Source organism: Polypterus senegalus, chromosome 1 (genome assembly GCF_016835505.1).
Source record: "Polypterus senegalus isolate Bchr_013 chromosome 1, ASM1683550v1, whole genome shotgun sequence".
NCBI lineage: Eukaryota > Metazoa > Chordata > Cladistia > Polypteriformes > Polypteridae > Polypterus > Polypterus senegalus.
The window spans coordinates 287,813,912-287,836,548 of record NC_053154.1 but is presented as its reverse complement, the minus strand read 5'-3'; the positions used below and the strand labels follow the sequence as shown (position 1 = coordinate 287,836,548).

The following is a 22,637-nucleotide window of genomic DNA, read 5'->3' as shown; positions in this document are numbered from 1 at the left end:
CAATTATGTTGCCCCCTTTCTTTCTTTCTTTCTTTCTTTCTTTCTTTCTTTCTTTCTTTCTTTCTTTCTTTCTTTTTGTCATGCATGGGCCTCTGAGGATCATCATTTGAATTCAACTAAAGGGCGAGAGGGGGAATGGTCATTAACCATTGTTATCTCTTTTTGTCTCTGCAGCGCAGAAAAATTGCCCATTGAGGGTAACTGAATTCTGCACCCATCATTCCCGAGGTCCTGTCAATGTGGACTAGGACATAATAAAACCGAGATGTTCCCAGATGAGGGCATCTCACTTCAAGGGAAAAGCTGAACCTCTTGAATGACCCACTCAGGTGACCCTTTTTAATACGGAACCTAGTTTAGTTTCAACAACATATTCAAGCCCTGATTCCTGTTGCACCACTGAGTTCTTGTTTCTGTTCAGTTTTTTGGATAATTGCATTAAATGGGGTAGCCTGATAGGGTTCCTGGTTGGTGGCCAGATTTCTTTGGGACTCCAGTTGTCCTTCCATTTATCACACTTTCTTTCTTTGCTCTCTAAACAGATAAGGGAGTGGGTATCTGATTTGACTTTAAAAAGATGTAGCACTGCATGCTTTACTGACATTTAACTCATTCATAGAGATGTATTCAATCCAATTAAATAAAATATATTTAAAAGTAAAAGATATTGTAGTTAGTAAAATTACTAAATACATGTAGCAGGGTTTGGATCGGGCTTGCTACGAAGAAGAAAAGTCACCCTTACAGTCTACTGGTCACTTCAGTCGATTGAGTTCTTCTTTGGCTAGACTGGCTAAAACGATTGCTTGGGGTGTGTGGGTGTGGCAGCACAGTAAAGTAGACCCATGAAGATCAAGGAATCTTATACTTTATAAGGTCAAATTGAGTAAAAGTTTTATCATCACGTCACATAAAAAATATAGAAGCAAAGTCCATTTCCGGAGAAAAGCACAGGAAAGGCTAACAGAACTGAACATCTGTGATCTAATGCACGGTGAAGTTGGAGCCCATCCCAGCAAGCAGAGGGAGCAAGGTAGGATCAGTCCCTGGGCAGGGCAGCAGTGGGTCTAGTGCAGGTCTTCAAAATTCTGGAATGTATCAATATAGTTGATTGAGCACCATTTCTTCTTTTAAAAAGAGAATACAGGGAAAAATTAAGAGTAGATATAATCAATGTGGAATGATGTTGTTAAAATGTACCATGTCGTGACAATTTTTAAAACAAGCAAACCTGATGCATTGCACAGCTCCTTGTGTTTATAAGATTTGATGTCATTTTATTTTTTTTTAATTAAAAGTAAAGAGGCAATTTTACAGTTCATTTAGTGAATACAGCAAGAGTAATGATAAATGCTTTACTTGGATATTTTATTGCTACTTGAGTTCATTTTATGTTACTTAGCACTCCCCTGCCCTCCACTTATCATAGAGGCCCTGGCCTATAAGTGGCCTAATGAGCTGTGCTAAATACAGTAAAAGGAATAGTGAAGCACAGGTACTTAGCATTTCTGCCTTCTGCGGGGGGCAAGGCCATTGCTGCATTTTAGGAGATCGAACACTCTTATGATATCTTTAATAAGACATGTGACATGAACTTGAATCAATATGTCTTATTATAAGTTTACTATTCTTATGTGCAGTGCTTCCTGTGCTCAGCTAAGAAGGGCTCTATATAAAAATAAGTGAAATTACAACAACAGGATAGACTCGGAGCAAGGCAGCATAGTAGTTAGTTAGTACTGCTGTGATACAGCTCCAGGACACTGAGCTCAAAGCCTGACCCTGTGACTTATTGCATTTTCTTTTCTTTTTTTGTGTAACTTGGCCTGGTATACATGAAGGAGGATGCAATGTTAAGTTTGAATCTCAGCCCATTCACTATGTGTGCAGACTTTGCCCAGTAAGGGCAGTGTAATGTGGTGTCTACTGTAAACTATGTTTTTATTGGTTCAGTTCACCATGTCTGACCCAATGTGTCCATGTATGAATGAGTGGGCCGTGTGATGGGCTGGCATTTCATCCAGGGTTTGTTACTGTCTTGAACCTGGTGCTCCCAAGACAGACAAGCCTAGAAATAGAAATATTAGATGAATTTAGACTTTCACTGTCTTTGCAAATTCTCTTTTAGTAGTAGTAGTTAATAGTATTGTCACACATACAGAGTATAGAGTATAGTCAAATTCTGATAAACATCTAACTGTGATACTCTCTGGCATCATGATAACCAAGAATAAATTAAAATACAGTATATAAATATTTGAAACCCATGTTAATAAATACCACTGGATGTTCAAAGAACATTAAAGAACTATACCACCATAACTCAAGGGAATTGTTTCCTACCTTTTAAAGCAGCAGAGAATTCCTGGCACACAAGGTTACAAATAAATCAAGAAAATATTTACCTTTTCCCAGGTATTTTATTTCAGCTAATTTTCCTCTATTTCCTCACACTGCTGGGACTCCATTACTGCTGCCCATAGAAACTGAGGCCATTGAAAGTAAATAGTGGGGGTCTGGATGCCTTTTTAATATGAACGGGAGAGTCCGAGATCAAGGCATCCCTACTGTAAAAGGAGATGCTAATTAAACAGTAGACATTACTTTTACCTCCTTTGGGGAAGAAATTTAAATCTCAATGACATCCAGCTAGAGAAGCGGCCCATTGTGATGATGCCAGTGCACTGGATGTTACCGCAGAAGGAGCTCAATTATATGGGAGGCTATAAAAGGATGTCCAAATACTCTGTGGATTTCATTAGTCAGATAGGATAGCCTTGGTAGTCGAGTATATAGATAGCCTGGACTTAGCAGCCAAAGCTCCTTTAGACGTTATGAACATCTAACATTTTAGTGGCGTCCCTCATCCTCCTGCAAGGTGTGAAGGTAGGTTTGCTTTTTTTGATGTAACTGCTTTTAATGCACTCTTAAATATGTATGAGAAGAAATTGTTGGAGAACAGCTACTGTTCTCAGAAACTGAGCTTTTTATTTTATGTACTGTAGTTACTTAGAAAATGGCATCTAAAGGGATTCCACTTACTTATAACAAACAATCTTTGCATCTTTAGGAGTCTAGTCTCAAAGTTGAGTTACAGTTCCTTTAAAAGTGAGTTTAATTACAAAGGTCAGTTTAATCAAAAACCACCTCATAAGCCCAAAGGCATCTGCAGAAGAAGATACAGAACAGCACACGCAGGAACGAGTTTAGGTTAGATTTAGTTACCCAGAATTGAGTAATGGCAGCATCAGCTTCGGGATACCTTAGGGTAAATAAAAGATGAGCCTAGGATTATTATAAATGTCATAAACTAGTGGATCACACTGAAAAATAAATGAGTCAGTAGTACAAATACATATAATACAAGAAGCACCTACTGCAATAGCCCTGTCTGTCAAGTCAAGTGGCTTTATTGTCATACCATCTCTACACCATAATAAAGCATACAATTGCACAAAATAACATTCCCCTGCACTGCAGTGCAAAATATACATAAACACAGGACAAACACAAGACAGGTAAAGGACCACATTATAATTAAGAGGGGTTGATAGCATCCACCACATGATAAATCTCCTCAGGATCCCAAATTAGGACCCAAGGCCAGCCGTGCAACGGGTGACAACTCAGCACCAGATATAGAAATAATCAAAAATAAATGATAGGTAACTGAATAGATAGCAATAATTTGAAACAGACAGTATGTCTTTCTGAATAAAACAACTCAGCCCCAGTGGACCAATTTTGTTGAAATTTGTCACACTTATTCTTCAAGGAAATTTGTGAGACAGTGTAATTACCTTTGAGATAGCTCAAACAAATTGTGCAGTACAAAGCTTTGATATTTCAAACATTCTCACTAGTGAATCTGAAAACTCATTTTGCTTCTTTATGTAAATTAACCATAAAAGTACAAACAAAAAGTAATTTCTGTAGAAATGAATTAAAGGGGAAATCGATTAAGCATACTTAAGACTGTATTGACTGGACTAATATTATCTACAAATTATCATTGTTAAGAACTGATGTTATCACCTTCAGGTAAAAGTTGTTTTAATTAATTTATTACAATAGAAAAGTGCAGCTCCTGTAAGTGATATAAACTTAGTATAGGTTTAGAAAGGGAAGAGAAGTTTATATGCTCAAGCTTTCTTAACAGTTAACTTAGTTCCCAAATGCACCCCAATGTTACGCCATTTGTACATTTTCTTTTTTCTTCATGTCTCCATTACCATCAGGATTAATATGTGCTTATTTTATCACATGTTTATTGATATTAAGTGCATTTAGAAACTAACTTAAAAAGTCTATAGAGATCTTGTTTATATATTATAAAAGGGGAACATTCACTTGATATCACAAAAATGTTAAAAAGGTGAATTTAGCATAAAAACATAAACATAAACAAAACATAAACAAAAATTTAAAAAAGCAAAGTCATTTAAGCCTAACACTTGCTCCAAGTATGAAAATATCTGTAAACATATTCTGATCTTGTGAGCCATCATTGATAAATATGGTAGACAAATATACAGGAGAACAATAGGCGAATCAGAATGGTGTCTGCAGTCATGACATTGTACTAGTCAGTTTTGGTGAAGATGGAGCTGAACCTAAAGGCAAACTGGTAGATGTATGTTCCTATGCTCATCTATGGTCACGAGATGTGGAAAGTGAACAAAAGAACTAGATCATAGATAGAAGCAACAGAAGTGAGTTTCTTTCTTAGATGTCCATCCATTTTCCAACCCACTGAATCTGAACACAGCGGTCTGCTGGAGCCAATCCCAGCCAACAAGGCAGGAACCAATCCCAAGCAGGCTGCCAACCCACCGCAGGACACACACAAACAGGCCAATTTAGAATCACTAATACACCTAGCCTGCATGTCTTTGGACTGTGGGAGGAAGCTGGAGCTCCCAGAGGAAACCCATGCAGACAACATGCAAACTCCACGCAGGGAGGACCTGGGAAGCAAACCCAAGTCTCCTAACTGCGAGGCAGCAGCGCTACCACTGCACCACCGTGCCACCCTATCTTAGATGTCTTGGCTCTGATTTAGAGATAGGGTGAGACACTCAGAAGCGCTAAAAGTAGAGCCTCTGATCTCCTGCATCAATAGAAGCCAGTTTAGGTAGTTCCACCATCTGATTAGGATGCCTCCCTGACTAGATGTTTTGGGCCTGTCTGACTGGGATGGAAAACTCGGGGCAGACCCAGGACATGCTGGAGAGATTATATCTCTCAGCTTGCTGGGAATGCCATGGAATCCCCAGGAAGAGTTTGAGGTTACGGCAGATAAAAGTGGAGATCTGCCCCATGACCTAGACTGTCTATCAGTCAGGGTGGTTCACTGACTTGCTCACCACAAAAACACTGTCCTCTGACATCCTTAAGACCGTTTTCTTCATCCTTCCTACCATCGAGCCTTTTCCCCAACTCCTCTCCTGACTCTTGAACTCTGACTTGAGGCAAATTTGAATGTTCTCATCCTGGAATCATTTTAGGGGCCAGCAACAGTCCATTTGGTCCTGAAACACCATGCTGGAGCTCTGGCAAGAATTCCCTAGGCTTCTGCTCCTGGTTGTCATTAACAAGCTGCATTTTCAAGGCACTTCTCTAACTCAAGGTGAAACTGTGTCTGCTCCCCTAGTGCCAAGGCAAAAGAACACACAGCTCCTTTGCAGTCCTTTTTGGTGTCATGTTTACATAAGTAACATGGCATCATCATTCCTGGTTAGGGATGGTTTATTGGCACCTCTTTGGAAAGAAGGTACTCTAGGTTTTCTCAGCAAACTCTTGCACTCTCATGACATACTGGCAGATGCCCCAACATATCCTGGTTTTGACTGACCTCTTGCATCCTGGTGGGAATGCTCCTCCACAACTCTTACGATATTTCCCTTTCTCTCTTGCACTAACATCTTGGAGGAGTCCTGTCCAGAGGTGTCCAACATGTGACAAAATTCATTGCCCCTTTAGTTGGTGTTTTCATTCTAGGCTGGTACACTCAGATAATCTGCCACTGCCACTGCTAATCTCCCTTTGCAAGTGTTTCCTCTGGGGTTAGAAACATGTTGATTGTGCCCTTGCTCTGGCAACCTCTTGTTATTGGTAGTATATTGCCACCCAATGTCCTTTGTATTAGGTACACCTTTCTAATACCAGGTGGGGCCACCTTTTGACTGCAGAATGGCCTAAATTCATCATAGTATAGATTCAAAATGGCACAGAAACTGTATCTTAGGGATTTTACTTGATAGTTTCACACAGCCCCTGCAGATGTTTGGCCACAGATTTATGCTGAAAACCTCCTATTACAGGGGTCCTCAATCCCAGTCCTGGAGAGCTGCAGTGGCTGCAGGTTTTTGTTCTGACCTGGTTGCTTAATTAGAAAGCAATTCTTGCCAATAAAGCACTAACAAGCTATGAAATTAAATTAACTCTGCTATGTCAGATCATTCTCATATCCTAGATTTTCTTTCCCTTTCTATCATGCAAATGATTTGAAGGCTAAAATGAACGAGTAATTCTCAGTCCTTCACTTTTTTCTCTTCATTTTTCTTCCAAGTATTTAATTAAACCCAATAGTGCAGATAAATACACACAGGTGTAAATGTAAATACGCTAAATGGAGAAATGCTGCTCTGTCATTTGCATGTTATTGATAATAAGGAGCAATTAAAATAGCTGTTTAAGACAAAATTAAGGGCTCAAAATCACTAAAGTGAAGCAGAAGTGTTACTTTAGCAATAAGTGCTTTTTATTAAGCAACTGGGTTGGAGCAAAAACCTGCAGCCACTGCGGCTCTCCAGGACCGTGATTGAGGACCCCTGTCCTATTACACTCATCCAAAAGATACTCAGTTTTGATTACGATTTGGGGATTTGCAGTCCACTGTAGTTAACTGTAATCACTGTCATGTTTATGAGATGATAGACAAGATATGCCACAAAGTGCATATTGTTAACAAAAATGTTTAGGTACACAGTGGAATTCTCTGATGTTAAGAGGCCCAATGTGTGCCAAGAAAACATTTCCCATTACATTACCTTTTAATAAAAGGCAGGATGGGTCAATAGAGTTGTGCTGTTATAGCACAATATGACCTTACCTTCTGGATAAAAAAAAAAATCAAAAATCAAGGTTCCTCAAAGGTGGCAAGCTTTTCCAGATTTCAATCATCTAGTTTTGGTAACCATGTGCCAACCATGGCCTGTACTTAGCTAAGAAGAATGGAGTCTAGCTGCTTCAAGGTCCAACCCATTTTGCATTCAGAGATTTCCTTCCGCACACCCCTGTTGTAAGCAGCTGTTATTTCAGCATTTTGACCTTTTACCTTGAATGAGTCCGGCTATGTTCTCTAACCTACAGTGTCTCTCAAGGACAAGTTGATTTCACTCACAGAAGTTCCATTCACTGGATGCTTTTTTTACTTTATCTCATCATTCTCTTTACATTTTACAGACTGTAGTTCATGAAAACCCAGAAGGCTAGCTGTGTTTGAGATGCTTAAACCATCACGTCTTGCACCGACAATCTTTAACTGTCAAAGTCCTTGAGTTTGCTCCTAGGGACAGTACTGTGGTAATGCGTACACTGCTTTTTAAGTGGGTATATTTTTAATTTAACCCTAAACCTTTCAGCATAGTTGCTTAGATAATGCATCTTGTCTGGCCAAACAAAAACTAAATAAAGAGCTAAAACTCTTCACCATGTCTGTATGTTCTACAAAGCGAGTTGCAGCCATATATGATTATTTCAAGAAGGAGACTTTTTGTGATAATAAACTGGGGAACCTGATAAAGTGGTTACTGTGTTCATGTTGTTTGGTGTATTTTTGTTTTATTGCATGTTATTTTGTATTTTATTTTAACGTAAAATAAACACAAAAGGGCGCAATGCCTGCAAATGTGCATGTATGGCACTCTATAAGAATTAAAAAAAAAGAATTATATTGCAAAAAAATCAGTTGCAAGAACACAGAAAACTGTGCTGCACATATTAACCAATGCTTATCAATTCTCCAACAGTGTAACTGCATATTTAATGCATTAATTTAGAGCTACAAGAACACAGCATTTTCCCTGAACACAACTGCAGCACGGCTCTTTTGTAATCATTCAACAACAAATTTACGACCAGTAATGGGGCGTGTTGTACAAACAATGAGGAAATCTATACAATAACTCAATCACAAAACAAATATTGAGACTTTAGGTGGTGCCTGTAAATACCCTGGTATCAAATGAGAATATAAACTAAGAATGAGTAGGTTAGAGGTACAGTATATCTGTGAGGCTACATGTCTTATCTTCATGTTCCAGTTTTTTTAGCGTCCATGTGCTTCAACTGTAATTTTTCTAATGGGTAAAACAAATAAACCATATCTACAGTATATAACTGTAATTTGACATGAGCAAAGAAATGTGGGTGAAATCAAACTTCACGCTGAATAATCAATGAGTAACATTGCCTTATTATTCCTGACTAAGGAATTTTTATTGAATATTGGAAAATCGCTCATCTCACTCCATTAATCAGACAGAATTCTAAAGTGGTAGTTATGCACAGCTTTATTTAAAGTCACTAATAAGAAGCTTTACATGGAAAGCAGCCATTTATCGTATCTTATGCTTTCAAAAAGATTTTTCTCTCTTTACCCCTTCTCTGAAAGCTTTTAGAAGTCTTCTAGGTGATTAATGGGGTTCAGAGGCAGGAAGGCAATGCAGTTTATGAAATGAGATTATATTTATCTTTGAACAGTTCAGTATCTTAACTCTCTATGTATAGTATGATGGAATATGTCAGAAGTGTAAAAAGCATGTCTAATTTTCAATTTGGGGTTTTAATTATATTCTAAGTATGGTCAGTGATAAAAAGCAAGAAAGAAAAGATGGATCTTTGTACATTTTGTTAGTATAACAGACACTGAAGGAGCCACGACATTTACTAACAAATTAATTCTGAGGTGTCTTCACTCAACACAGTAATGAAAGGCACATTTTTACATTTATTTAACCTAATATTTTCAAACCTTCTGGTGTCCAGTTGTGGAAAACTTTGCATGGATTTGAGCATTAAAGTATCCATAAGCCCAAAAAGCAGGAATCGGCGTGCATAAAAAAAAAAACCCATAAAGGTGCCCCCAAATCTGCATGTGAACTCAAAACGCCAAATGCTGTTAAGAACTAAGTGACACAGTGGCCTGAGTTTCAATACCACACCTGATTGCTGTCTGTGTGGAGTTCGTATGTACTCCATGTTTCCCTGCTGAATTTTTCTTCAGGGATTCACGTTCTTCATCCAAATTCTAAAGACACACATACAGTAACAGCTTATTTGTTAATTTTATATAAGCCCTGACAAGTTCATATTTGCTTCCTGGATGGGTTTTGGCTGCCTTGAATACTGAACTATATTAAGTACAAATGAGAATGTTTTGTTTTTAAGAAGTTAAAAAAAGTCTAAATGCTTGACAGTGTCAGGAATGCATCCACTCTTTCCAGCTTGTTTTGTTCTGTTTTTAGGTGCATTAACATTCAATGCTAGAAGCACCTACTGCAATAGTCATATCTGTCAGTCTGATCGCATGAAACAACTCAGCCGTCCATTGACGAATTTTGATAAAAATTAGGCAGATTTATTCTTCAATGAAATTTATTGCGACACATCTATTTTTGTTGAGATGTATCAAGCAGATCACACTGCGCTAAGTTTTGAAATTTCAAAATCTCCCTTTGAAAAGTATCGGAAAAGCTATCTTAAAACAGAGAAATATTTCTTGTGACTTCAACTACAAATTAGTTTACTGTTTCAGTTTTAACTTGACAGCCGTTGCACCAAGTTGTATATTTTCTTCCTTTACTCAGCTGACTGCTGCTCAGATAGATAATACAATGGCCAGAAAGGGTGCATAAGCAATCAGCTCACACGATAGCAACCTTTCTCCTGCTGCTTTAGATAAATTAGCTATAAAAATACTAAAATTAAGGACGTCACTTCTCCGGAAATGAAAGGAAAAGGAAAGTAGTTATATAAGCATATGTAAGACTGAATTGACTGAACTAAAATCTTTATTGCAAAGATGAGTCACTATCAACCTGCAGCTAAATGGTGTTTGGACTAATTAATAACACAGGAAAAGTGCAGCAACCCTAAGTGATTTAAACATTGCGCAGGTTTAGCTAGGGAACTGCAGTTGATGTGCAAGCGGAAGAATGGAGCGGCTGGGCAAACAATAAGGAGTGCACTATGGTTTGCAGTTTCTATGGTACCAGAGGAGGTTGATTATGCTGCAAATAGCAAGTATATACTGTAGCAAGGTTACAGTTGGCACCATGCTAAAAAGGACACTTAGCAGTAAAATGTACAGACTTAACTCCGGCTGTAGTTTATTTGTACCCAAAGAACCTCTTATGCTTCTGTATATCTTCAGACTGGAGTGAAATTATTTATGGTAACTGCCACCCTTGGTATTCCTGTTTTATAATTGTTTCTTTTCAAGTTCTTAGTTGTTTTTATATTTTAACAAATTACTAGCACTGTTAAATTTGACAATACATTTTGATTTATTTCTACTCTTACTTAATCTTCTGACTAAATTGCACCTTTGTTTTAGTCACATTTTAGTCATTTAATCATTGTTTTAGGATAGTTTTAGTCAACAAAATATAAATTAATTTATTATTTAATTCAATTTAATTTTAGGAAACTAAAAGTAAATTAGTGAAATAGTCAAAATCAGAAGGAAATCTTGTTTAACATATGAATATGCACAGAATATACTGTACCTCTAAAGTATTATGGTAAGATGTAAGCGAATTAGCCAAACCACATGTAGTGGTTATTGAACATAAAATGAAGAGTAGGTGTAGAAAGGATTTTACTCCCAAAGAACTCGGTCAGATAATCTGTCATCACAGTTTTCTGGACTTCAGCATGCCTTAGTTATGCTGTTATAATATTTTGCCAAAAGACCAATCAGCACATACAGTATTTAATTTCAGCACAGCTTTATAAAGAATGAGATTATTATGGACTGTCTGATTTATGTATTTGGCCATGTGCACATTTTAAATTTATTGTGATATTTTTTCTCCAACAACTGAAAAATACTGCTTAAAATAATGCTAAAAACAAAAATTCTAATTGTATTATATCTGTACTGTTGAATTAGTAAATTCCAAAATAATTTAGGATACTTACAATTAAACAAACCCTTAAAAGCTATTTCTGTAACAAAATACTTTTAAAATCTGGTTTGTCAGAGAATCACTCTGTTAGGCTTGCAGCATTTGTTATTGTAAAATTTATATTTACATCATTAGCTTGTTAAAAACTCACTAAAGAGTAACATTTAACTAATGAGTCAAATTTTTTAGATGAATCCAATATTTCAGAACTCTTGTAAAAAAAGCCTTTGCTGTGCTGTTCCCAGCGTGTCACATCAGTCATCAGACTTGTGTGCAAATCCACGATTACAAAGGTTGCCTGTAGTCAGGGAGAAACTTCATTGCATTCACGAACGTACCATTCTGATATATGACATCATAAGTGTTTTTACTATGTTCTTCACATTTTAGGGGTTATACCCATAAACATTAGTTTGCTGTCAGAAACCAAACGAATAACAAAAATTTAGTGCTTGCAGATTTGTCTTCTGCAATGACATGTACATATCGTATTAATTGGGAGACGCGCTTCAAGCGCTTAAATCCTAAATACATTTTATGTTAGTATTAACAAATGGGGCAGCTCATTTCATCGATGATGTAGACAAACCAAATGGCCACATCATTTGAAACTTGTCTCGATTTTTAATTGCTCTGATTCTTTTGTCACTTCCACTGTGCCTGTATGTGTAATTTGAGGCATGTGAGGTGGTTTCACTCGCAACCCTGAACTGTACCAACCAGTTACAAAATGGATGCATGCGTGGACAAACATGAGTAGATGTGCTCATTACACTCAAAGAACGAATATGAATCTTCTGTTCCTTTATTGGGACTGTGTAGGACACTGTATTAAAAGTGATTAATTCCCCAGTTAATTCATCTGTGGTGTCAAATGTGTGACCCTGCAAGCTAAACAGTTAAAACTCACATCTGAGGCTGAGTGCATCTGATTGCGCTCTCAAAGCTGTGCAAATCTGTTTCTTAAGTAATTTGCAAAAAGGAAAAAACTGGAAATAACAAAATCCTGTGTGTGTCTGTGAATCTTTTTTATTTTGTTAAATTAAGAAAGATGTTTTCCCCAATCCTACTTGAAGCATTAGTATTAGCAGGGTGAACCAAAGCCAGAGTTAACAGTATTGGTATCGGGCAAGTTGCCATCTAGATAACATTACATATCTTGGTATAGGAGAAAGTAGGGTGAAATGACACCTTTTATTGGCTAACTAAATAGATTACAAACGCAAGCTTTCGAGGCAGCTAAGGCCCCTTCATCAGGTAAGTCTTGTATTTGTAATCTATTTAGTTAGCCAATAAAAGGTGTCATTTCACCCTACTTTCTCCTGTATCAATCTATGGCTAACACGGTAAAACACTCTACTGCCATATCTTGGTATGAATTTCAGGAAGCCACCAGAAGCCTCTCAGGTTTGTGGTGTTCTTTCCTTCGAGCTTCATTCCACATGACTGACACTGGGTTTTATTTTCATCAGTGTTGTAATTAAAGTTGGTCCATGTGTCTGAATTTTTTTTTTTTTGCTGTTATATATTGGCTGTTATAGTGGAGCACAGTGAAGCAGGATGCTGGCTGACATTATGATTTTCTGATTATCCAATTACAAGCGTGCATTCAAGTTTTTAAAATTGCAGATGCCATCATTTATGTTCGTTATTTCTTGGCGGACCACGTCGTGTGATAAAAATGTTCCAAGAGCGTCACATCACTCATTGTCCAGTAGTCTGTTTGTAACATTTTCTATTGTTATAGTTTTCATCAACTATGATTTTAAAGGCATTCGCCTTAGTTTTTGTCATTAAATCACATTTATATTTTATTCTGTTATGTATGAAAGCTATTGCACAACCACAAGCCCATTTAGGCTACATTTGAACGACATGACATTGTAAAGTGCTATTAAGAAGCATGTATGTATAATGTAGTCTACAAACACATGGAATTCAACTCTATTATCACTGTTATTTTTGAATATGACTCATTGTTACACAAATATTTAATAAACAAAAATGGGATAACTGACTATTGGATAGAACAACTGAAAAAATGTGAAATGCTCCAACTTTCATATCAGTTAACTAAGTCCGAGAATGCACCTGAATGTTGTGCCATACATACATTTTGTAACTTGATTTAAAATGGTTTGACTTAAGAAAAAGGACATGAGTAAAAATGCAAATGTATCCCTTGGGAGGCAAAATATCAGTTTATTTATTTTGCAAACATTTATTGTTAACAGTGAGCAAAAGCCTACGTAAAAATAGGAAACACTGAAGAAACCTGCCCAGAACAGGATGCCTATCCTTTATAAATCAATAACATAAAGTGACAAGTTACTTTAATTCTTCCTTTATAGGTTATTTTTTAACTTCTTTTTGGTTTAGTTTAATGCTTAACAAATTGTCTCCCATGGGCACAAAGTTGGCAGTTTAAGTCCCACCTTGTGGTATGAGCCACTTCACCTGCCTAAACTCCAGTTTGTGCAAACTGTTGTACTGATGTTCTGTACTTGTAAAGTGCATTGGGTTGGTCTTTGCTAAAGAGAACTGCAGCATTAAATCAATGTTGTTCCTTTGATGTTCTACAAGGAGGTCACTGTGCCGACATTCATTCTTACAACTTTCTGTATAGTGTCTTCCAACACAGAAAAAGCAAGCTCTCTTTACTCTCGTTCTGCCTTAAAGAAATACACCGCCCCAAAATGATACTTTTGTATGTGTTACTTACCCCATGTGGTTTGTAATGATGGCCAAGAAAATGTTTTAATCTCTTATTTCATAGAGAATGAAGACAGAAAAGTTTAGCATATAACACAGAACAGAGAAAGAACATCCATAGAGAGGAAAAATGACTCGTGTCACATAATCAGTCATTTGTTCACAACTTGTAAAACACACCCATTTTTTGCTTAAGATATTGTTAAATAAATACATCCTAAAAAATCATTAATCAAAAATCCGGCCTTCTGTTCATAAGCTCATCTTATGGGAATGCTTTTCCTGTTTATGATGTAGGCTGATTTTTCCAAAAGTCTCAGATAGCGTGAGTGGCAGTGAGGGGTGCGTCACCTTGATCAAATTCCTAAGCAGAGAAAACTACTTTACTCTTCCTTTTTAGTTGCCCTCATGAGAGAGTTTACTTCCCTGAAACATAACTCTGTATTCATAATATATAGACATGAAATACTGAATACTGATGCTACTGTAGATTAGTTAGGTAAATTGATTAAATCTAGCATTATAAATTATGGTAAGCCAAATTATGACTCTGAGATACAGCACCTATAAACTGACCATTTCATATTAATCAGTTTTAAAATCTTTATCACTTAGATTTGAAGATATTTTGAAATCATCTTTCCTAAATGATAAGTTGGCTTGCTATGATGGGGTATTGTTTGTTTATTTTTCTAAAAAGTATTTCAATTTTTATACAGTTTGGAAAGATGGCTGAATTTTCTGTTGGCTACTTGGTTTTCCTTCTCCCCTTTGCACTGGCTTGTTCACCACAGAAAGCAGGTAAGTCAAGTGAAAGCATTACATGAGTACTTATGATTTACTATGGCTGGTAGGAAATCAATATAGCGGACTACAGACAGTTTGTAATTTGTCATCTGGCATTCCTTTCCTGGGAGTTCTATGCATTCAAGAATAACCAGTCAAGGGGTAAATATATGGACAGATGAAAATCAGTAGGAGCTTTGGGAGACCTCCCTTTATTTATCTGAATAGTTAGGTGTACTGGCATATAATGCAAGAAAGACCTACTGCTGCTATCATGTCTGAATGTCAGTCTGTATAAAAACATCTTGGCTCCTAGTGGAAAGAGTTAATTGAAATTTGGTACAATTATTCTTCAAGGAAACTTGTTAGTGAAAGTTCAGTTTCTGCTGAGATATCTTGAATAGAGTGTGCTGTACACAATTTCTGAAATTTCAAAAAACTAATAATTTATTATTTAAAGGATTAGCAAACTTTTTTACTTGTTAAATTTAAGACTGGGGAATTAGGAATTGACTTATTGTTTCAAATTTAGCCAGAGACATGTTACTTCAAAGTGTATATTTTCCTTTTGAACTTGCCTGGTAACTGCTCTGGTCAGCTAAAAGATCCCTGATACAAGTTACTCAAAGCATCACAGCGACGAGCTCTCTATCATTGTCAGTTGTAAGCAAAAATTTGAACTTGTGACTTCAACACAGATTTTAACTCCCCTATGAGTATTGCCTTTATATTTTTGTGCTTTAGAAATATTAATCACAATTAGCCATAGAACTTTTATAACCAACAACTAACATAATGCAATTTTAACATCAATTGAGTTTGTTTACGAACGCCACTTCAGCCACCACAAATATGACGTTGTAAAGTACTGGTAGAAAATATATCTGATGTGTTCTACAAATGCATGTACTTTCATTTTATGAACACTTTTTTTTTAATAATAAATACTTTTGGATTATCGCAAAAACATTTAATAAACAATAATGTGATTTTTTTGTCTTTTTGATTACCGCATATACTCACATTTAAGTTGATTTTACCACATAATTTAATGTATTTTATAATGTCAGATTATGATATGCTAACGCCCACCTGAGAGAGTAACCACGGAACACACTGCCTTTTGTTTCTATGTATTGTGTCTATATGACCACACAGTAATACCTAAACTATTCCGAAGCAATGTTGGCACTGATTTGTGTTTTTTGTATCTCACACCCTCATACACCTTTATCATAAGAGCATCCCTTATCTACGATGGAGCGTTTCAATCAGAAGAAAATATGAAGCTGGTTTTAAATTAAAAGTCGTTGAAGTGGCAAAAGAAATTGGTAACTGCGCTGCTGCAACAAAATTCGATGTATCTGAGAAACTGGTGCGAGATTGGAGGAAGCAAGAAGATGTAAAAAAAAAATTAAGTGTCGCATTCTGGGATGGATGGATTTTGGAACGGGCGTATAATTTGGGGACTGATTTTGTGATCGATTTTTCGGGTTTCAAGACGACTTATACTCGAATATATAAGGTAAGTACTGTAAATAAAATTAAATTTAAACAATTGCATAACAGATGGCTCCAAACTCCCCCAAATGTTACACCATGCATACATTTAAAATTTGTTTTAAAAATACAACAGTTCACTAGTTTATACTTACTGTCATGTTTTTGAAAATGTTGAATTTTTGTAATGGTTATTATAGAAAATTGCACATTAATAAGTTTTCAAAATGGAGTAAGAATACAGTGTTTCTGCAGAAAAGTAAGAATCTTTCTACTATATAATAAATCACTAAGGTCTGTGTGTCTAGTCCCTCAGAGCAATCTAACTGGTCGGTCTGGCTTTGGTGACACAGCAAAAGTTGAAGTATGAGTGGGAGTCATACGAAGATTAGAAAAGGCACACGCTGAAGGAGTTGTCTTCAAAGACAGAGAGTATAAAACCAGACACGAGACAAGAAAGGCACCTCGAAAATAATGACAGAGTTTGTAAAGCAGGCTTTACAGGAAAGAGCTGAAGAGAGGAAGCACCAGTGAAGAGAGGTTCATTAAAGGAACTACAGAGGAAAGATCCTGAAATTACAAATAGGGCAAGAGATATATTCGTTAAACATGGGAAAGGTGCGATATAAACAAAATATACTGTTGTTATTATTTTGGGGTCGTCATTAGCTTTTCTTAACATCTTCCTGGCTCTGGCTTAACCCACAGACAAATCTTGGTGTGCTCCCTAAAATTTATTGTTGTGTGTAATAACTCACTAGTGAAGTGAGAGCATATAGAAGACAGGAAGAAAGAGTTGTATAATGAACAAGAAATGAAAACCAAAATCGATGTGATCATTTAGCAAGGCAAAAGTCCTGACTGCCTAAAAATCCTTGACACGCTTTTGTCCAGTACATGTTTGCTGGTGCACGCATCACACTGATTTTTCATTTCTTTATAGTGTTATAGTTTCATAGGCAGTGCTTTTGCTGATAAATGTTTATGAAATCTTTGAGCTAAAGAATACACACATTTATACTCCGACACTGACTGACTAGTCAGTATTAATAAAATGCTCAGATATTTCTGCTTGCCTTTAGACTTTCAAATTGAAAGTACACTTGTCCCACCATTTATTTCTTTTCTCTTTCAGATTTTGTCATGGTTTCCTGCTTCCCTAATGCAATTATTGCAAGTGTTCCCGAGTGTCCATATGGGTGGGAAATCACCCAGCTGTCCCTTGGTGGAGTCTGCTACAGTGGATCCAACAGTATGGGCTTTTATCGATTTGCGATTCCAGACTTGACACCCAAAAACAACTCCTATTGCAGCACTCATTCTGAGGTATAAACTGACGATCACATTTTTAAATTTATACTGCAACTACAACACTTTATTATACTAAGCCATTGATGAGTTGAGCTCTTCCAGTCTAGTGAGATGTACTTGAATTAAACCAGCTCAAAGTCATAGTCCAGTAGTGGGTTATTTTACTTTGTGTTGAGTGTTGAGTTTCACCTGTTTTGAATGCTCTATGGTGTTAATTTTTTACTTGTTTTTTGGAAAGAAATTTCTTGAGTAACTAATAAGTTATTATGTTTGTTCAGCTGCTGAAATAGTTTAAAATGTTAGTTTTTACCTATAGTTTCATTTTCATAAAGTAAAAAAAAGTGCCCTTTTTCTAATGCCATTTTGTTCATAACAAGTGCGACCATTTTGTGCCATGGTGTGGTGTGAAATGGAATGGAACAGAATGGAAGAGTGTGGTGTGTAATATTTTTCTTACATTTTCATCTTTCAAGTAAACGACGGCTGTGAAGTAATATTTCAGAAATTGAATGTGGAACGATCAATGACTGGAGATTTTCCATGTGACTCTAGGAGACATCTTCTGTACATGTATGAGTTGTAAGCATGTGCTTCTGCTATAGGACGTGGGGAATATCTGACACGTTTCGATTATGTTTTTAGATGCCCTTTTCTTTTCAGCTGTACTTTAATTACAGCCAATCTAATTGAGCAAATTGATTGGTTAACCTGTTGCATGTAAAATAAAACCACTACTTTAGATAGCATGCTACCTTTGTAAGCATTGATAAAGATTTCATTGACGTTTGCAGTATGCTCACTGAGCAAAACAGAAAAATACAAAGGGTTGCCATCAGCTTTTCCACTCATAAGCCATTAACCATTTGCGTCTGACTAATGATTGGAAAAAAGTGCAGGAAATAATGACTTTTCAAAAATAAAGATTACTTATTCTGGTTGGTTACTGGCAACTTATTTTACATGTAATTTTCCCTATTAACATTTTAAAAAGAATAGTGTGTAATTGCTTTCATATTTGTACTGTGGAAACGCTGCTGCGTGAAGCGACTTGTGCAGAGTCACTAGCAATGATTGGTTACTAATGATTTCTTACTACCAACGACTGAAGCAAAATCTGTGGATTACAGTGAAATATCTGCTAAACCCCACTGTGATATAACCTACTGGTCATTTTCAGAGGTCTGGGCATAAATAAAAGTTCTCTGGCTTCTCGACCCCTTTAGGCTGCTTTGGTCAAGTTGTACTGTGTAGAAAAGAGATTTGGCAGTGCAGTAGTTCGTTATGGATAATATAACATTTAAAAAGAGAATGGTACTATTACAGTATCTATGTTCAGTAACACTGCTGAACAGCAAAGAATGCAAAAGAAGGTTCCAGTTGATCGCTTCTTTCACAAAACTGAACAACTCAGATAAAAGACACGCAACTATTTAGGAGCCTAATGGCACTCTCATACAATACATCACAGGAACAATATGATCGAAAATAGTAAGTAGAGGGAATCTATGTGGAAGTTTTTTTTTCAACCAAACATCACATCTCTAGAACTACTTTAAGCAATACAATACATACTGTAGTATAAGCAATCTTTATCATAATTTAGTTGTGTTTTTTGTGTTGCCATATGTTGAGATGTTTTCACATTTTACCTTAAAAAATTGATGTTATCCATTTTATGTGACAGAATGAAAATTCTGTATTCCAGAATAAATAAATACGCCTATAATTTTACAATTATTGTTTTTGCCTTCCAGTTTCTTGGGGGTAAGGATCCTAAGTATGTTTTCTATAACTCAATAGTTTCCAATGATACTTTGCTAACAGTACGGAACCAGCCTGTGAACTATTCTTTTAGCTGCACTTACAAAGCATCTTATCTTGTAAGCAACGCAGTTTTCAGCCAAAGGTAAGACAGCTCTGTACCTGTAGAGTATGTGAACCTAATCTTCAAAGCGCATGTATTTTAACGCTGTCTTTCAGTGTTTATACTAAATCTTTTGCCTTTTCTAGAGTGGCAACAATCTACGTCAACAACGGGAGTGTTGGTTCTTTCAGATCTCAGTTGTCAATGAATGTTTTTACTGTAAGTATGTAGTTGCTTTACTCTTGATACCTCCTGAGTAATCCTATCTGAAGCATGAATATGTCTGTGCAGTATAGGAAATGAGGTCCAAGTGTTACTAATAAAGAAATAAAGTGCAGGTGAAGTCACTAAACAAATTACCCTTAGAGAAAAATTTGACTCCAAACCAAAATTTCACTGACTAAACCTAGCTTGACCAGCAAATTTCAATATTTGTGCCAAATCTCAAAAATGCCTCCTAGGAGCACAGTTGTTAGCACCATTGCCTCCTCGATTTGAATCTCACACCATGTTGTTATTTGTGTGGAGTTTTATGTCTGTGTTAATTTTTGCCTGGAATTTTGGTTTACCTCCCCATCCTGAAGATTCATAACCTGAATATTGAAGAAGACCACTAAACACAATCTAAGGAAACCCACTGCCTGCCAATCATATTAGACCCTGTTACAGAAATAAAATGACACATATTGTATACAGAAGAGCACTTGTAGTTACATGGTGCTTCTGAAACACCCAATAAAGCAACGGCACTCCAACAGATGCTCATTGTCTTATGAAATTTTTCAGGCGTAGCCGAGTAACATAGCAAGCTAAGCTATAAGACACAATATCCTACTCTGTGCTTAGCAGATAATAGATAGATAGATACAGTGCATCTGGAAAGTATTCACAGCGCATCACTTTTTCCACATTTTGTTATGTTACAGCCTTATTCCAAAATGGATTAAATTCATTTTTTTCCTCCTACACACAACACCCCATAATGACAACGTGAAAAAATTTTACTTGAGGTTTTTGCAAATTTATTAAAAATAAAAAAATTGAGAAAGCACATGTACATTAGTATTCACAGCCTTTGCCATGAAGCTCCAAATTGAGCTCAGGTGCATCCTGTTTCCTCTTGTGGTCCCCGGCCGGGGCTGGAGCCCGGCCGGGACGCCCAGGAGGAGGAGAGGAGGGCTTGTGCCTCCTCCAGACCGCGAGGGGGCGTCCGTCTTGGTTGTGTAGGGGACCACGGGTACGGGGCTTGGAAGCCCAGCCCTGTAGGGACCCGTGGACACCGCCGGGCGGCGCCCCGATGCCGGTTTACCCTGTGTGGTCTTTGGCCGGGGATGGAGCCCGGCCGGGACGCCTTGGAAGACCGGAGGAGGGCGTGTGCCTCCTCCAGACTGAGTGGGGGCGTCCGTCCTGGTTAGGCAGGGGGCCTCGGGTACAGGGCTTGGAAGCCCAGCCCTGTAGGGACCCGTGGCCACCGCCAGGCGGCGCCTCGGTGCCTAATTATCCCGGGAGCCCGGCACTTCCGCCACACCAGGCACTTTGGGTGGCGCCCGGAGAGCCGCCAGGAAAGCAGCCGACACTTCCGCCACGCTGGGGCGTGGCTAAAGAGAAGAGGCCGGAAACACCTGGGGCTCATCCGGGGCATTATTTAAGGGGCCGCCTCCCTCCAGTCATTTGGTGGAAGTCGGGAGGAAGCAGACGGAGCTGGAGAGAGGACAGGAGGCGGCCAGAGGAAAGGCACAGTGACTCTGGGCCCTGGACTTTTGGGGGATTCAGTGCCAGCAGCACTGGGGTTGTGTGAGTGCACGTGACTTTTGTATATTATATATAGTGTAAATAAACAGTGTGTGGAGCAAAATATGTCGTCCGTCTGTCTGTGCTGGGGCCAGCGTTCACACTCTGATCATCCTTGAGATGTTTCTGCAGCTTACCTGGAGCCCACCTGTAGTAAATTCAGTTGATTGGACATGATTTGGAAAGGCACACACCTGTCTATATAAGGTCCCACAGTTGACAGTTCATGTCAGAGCACAAACCAAGCATGAAGTCAAAGGAATTGTCTGTAGACCTCCGAGACAGGATTGTCTCAAGGCACAAATCTGGGGAAGGTTACATAAAAATTTCTGCTGCTTTGAAGGTCCCAATGAGCACGGTGGCCTCCATCATCCGTAAGTGGAAGAAGTTCGAAACCACCAGGACTCTTCCTAGAGCTGGCCGGCCATCTAAACTGAGCGATCGGGGGAAAAGGGCCTTAGTCAGGGAAGTGACCAAGAACCTGATGGTCACTCTGTCAGAGCTCCAGAGGTCCTCTGTGGAGGGAGGAGAACTTTCCAGAAGGACAACCATCACTGCAGCAATCCACCAATCAGGCCTGTATGGTAGAGTGGCCAGATGGAAGCTACTCCTTAGTAAAAGGCACATGGCAGCCTGCCTGGAGTTTGCCAAAAGGCACCTGAAGGACTCTCAGACCATGAGAAACAAAATCTTCTGGTCTGATGAGACAAAGATTGAACTCTTTGGTGTGAATGCCAGGCGTCACGTTTGGAGGAAACCAGGCACCGCTCATCACCAGGCCAATACCATCCCTACAGTGAAGCATGGTGGTGGCAGCATCATGCTGTGGGGATGTTTTTCAGCTGCAGGAACTGGGAGACTAGTTAGGATAAAGGGAAAGATGACTGCAGCAATGGACAGAGACATCCTGGATGAAAACCTGCTCCAGAGTGCTCTTGATCTCAGACTGGGGCGACGGTTCATCTTTCAGCAGGACAACGACCCTAAGCACACAGCCAATATGTCAAAGGAGTGGCTTCAGGACAACTCTGTGAATGTCCTTGAGTGGCCCAGCCAGAGCCCAGCCTTGAATCCGATTAAACATCTCTGGAGAGATCTTAAAATGGCTGTGCACCGACACTTCCCATCGAACATGATGGAGCTTGAGAGGTGCTGCAAAGAGGAATGGGTGAAACTGGCCAAGGATAGGTGTGCCAAGCTTGTGGCATCATATTCAAAAAGACTTGAGGCTGTAATTGCTGCCAAAGGTGCATCGATAAAGTATTGAGCAAAGGCTGTGAATACTTATGTACATGGGATTTCTCAGATTTTTTTATTTTTAATAAATTTGCAAAAACCTCAAGTAAACTTTTTTCATGTTGTCATTATGGGGAAAAATTCTGAGGAAAAAAATGAATTTAATCCATTTTGGAATAAGGCTGTAACATAACAAAATGTGGAAAAAGTGATGCACTGTGAATACTTTCCGGATGCACTGT

General features: G+C 38.0%; 1 protein-coding gene across 1 annotated transcript in view; it reads left to right on the top strand.

The window, feature by feature from the left end:
- The first annotated feature begins 261 nt into the window (after window positions 1–261).
- Window positions 262–22,637, top strand: part of tectb (tectorin beta) — a 28,468-nt gene continuing 6,092 nt past the window's right edge. The window contains exons 1-5 of the mRNA XM_039736404.1: window positions 262–329; window positions 14,627–14,708; window positions 17,329–17,519; window positions 19,259–19,410; window positions 19,515–19,587. Of these exons, the coding sequence (XP_039592338.1) occupies window positions 14,636–14,708; window positions 17,329–17,519; window positions 19,259–19,410; window positions 19,515–19,587 (489 nt within the window). The 5' untranslated portion in view covers window positions 262–329; window positions 14,627–14,635. The remainder of the gene's footprint in view (window positions 330–14,626; window positions 14,709–17,328; window positions 17,520–19,258; window positions 19,411–19,514; window positions 19,588–22,637) is intronic.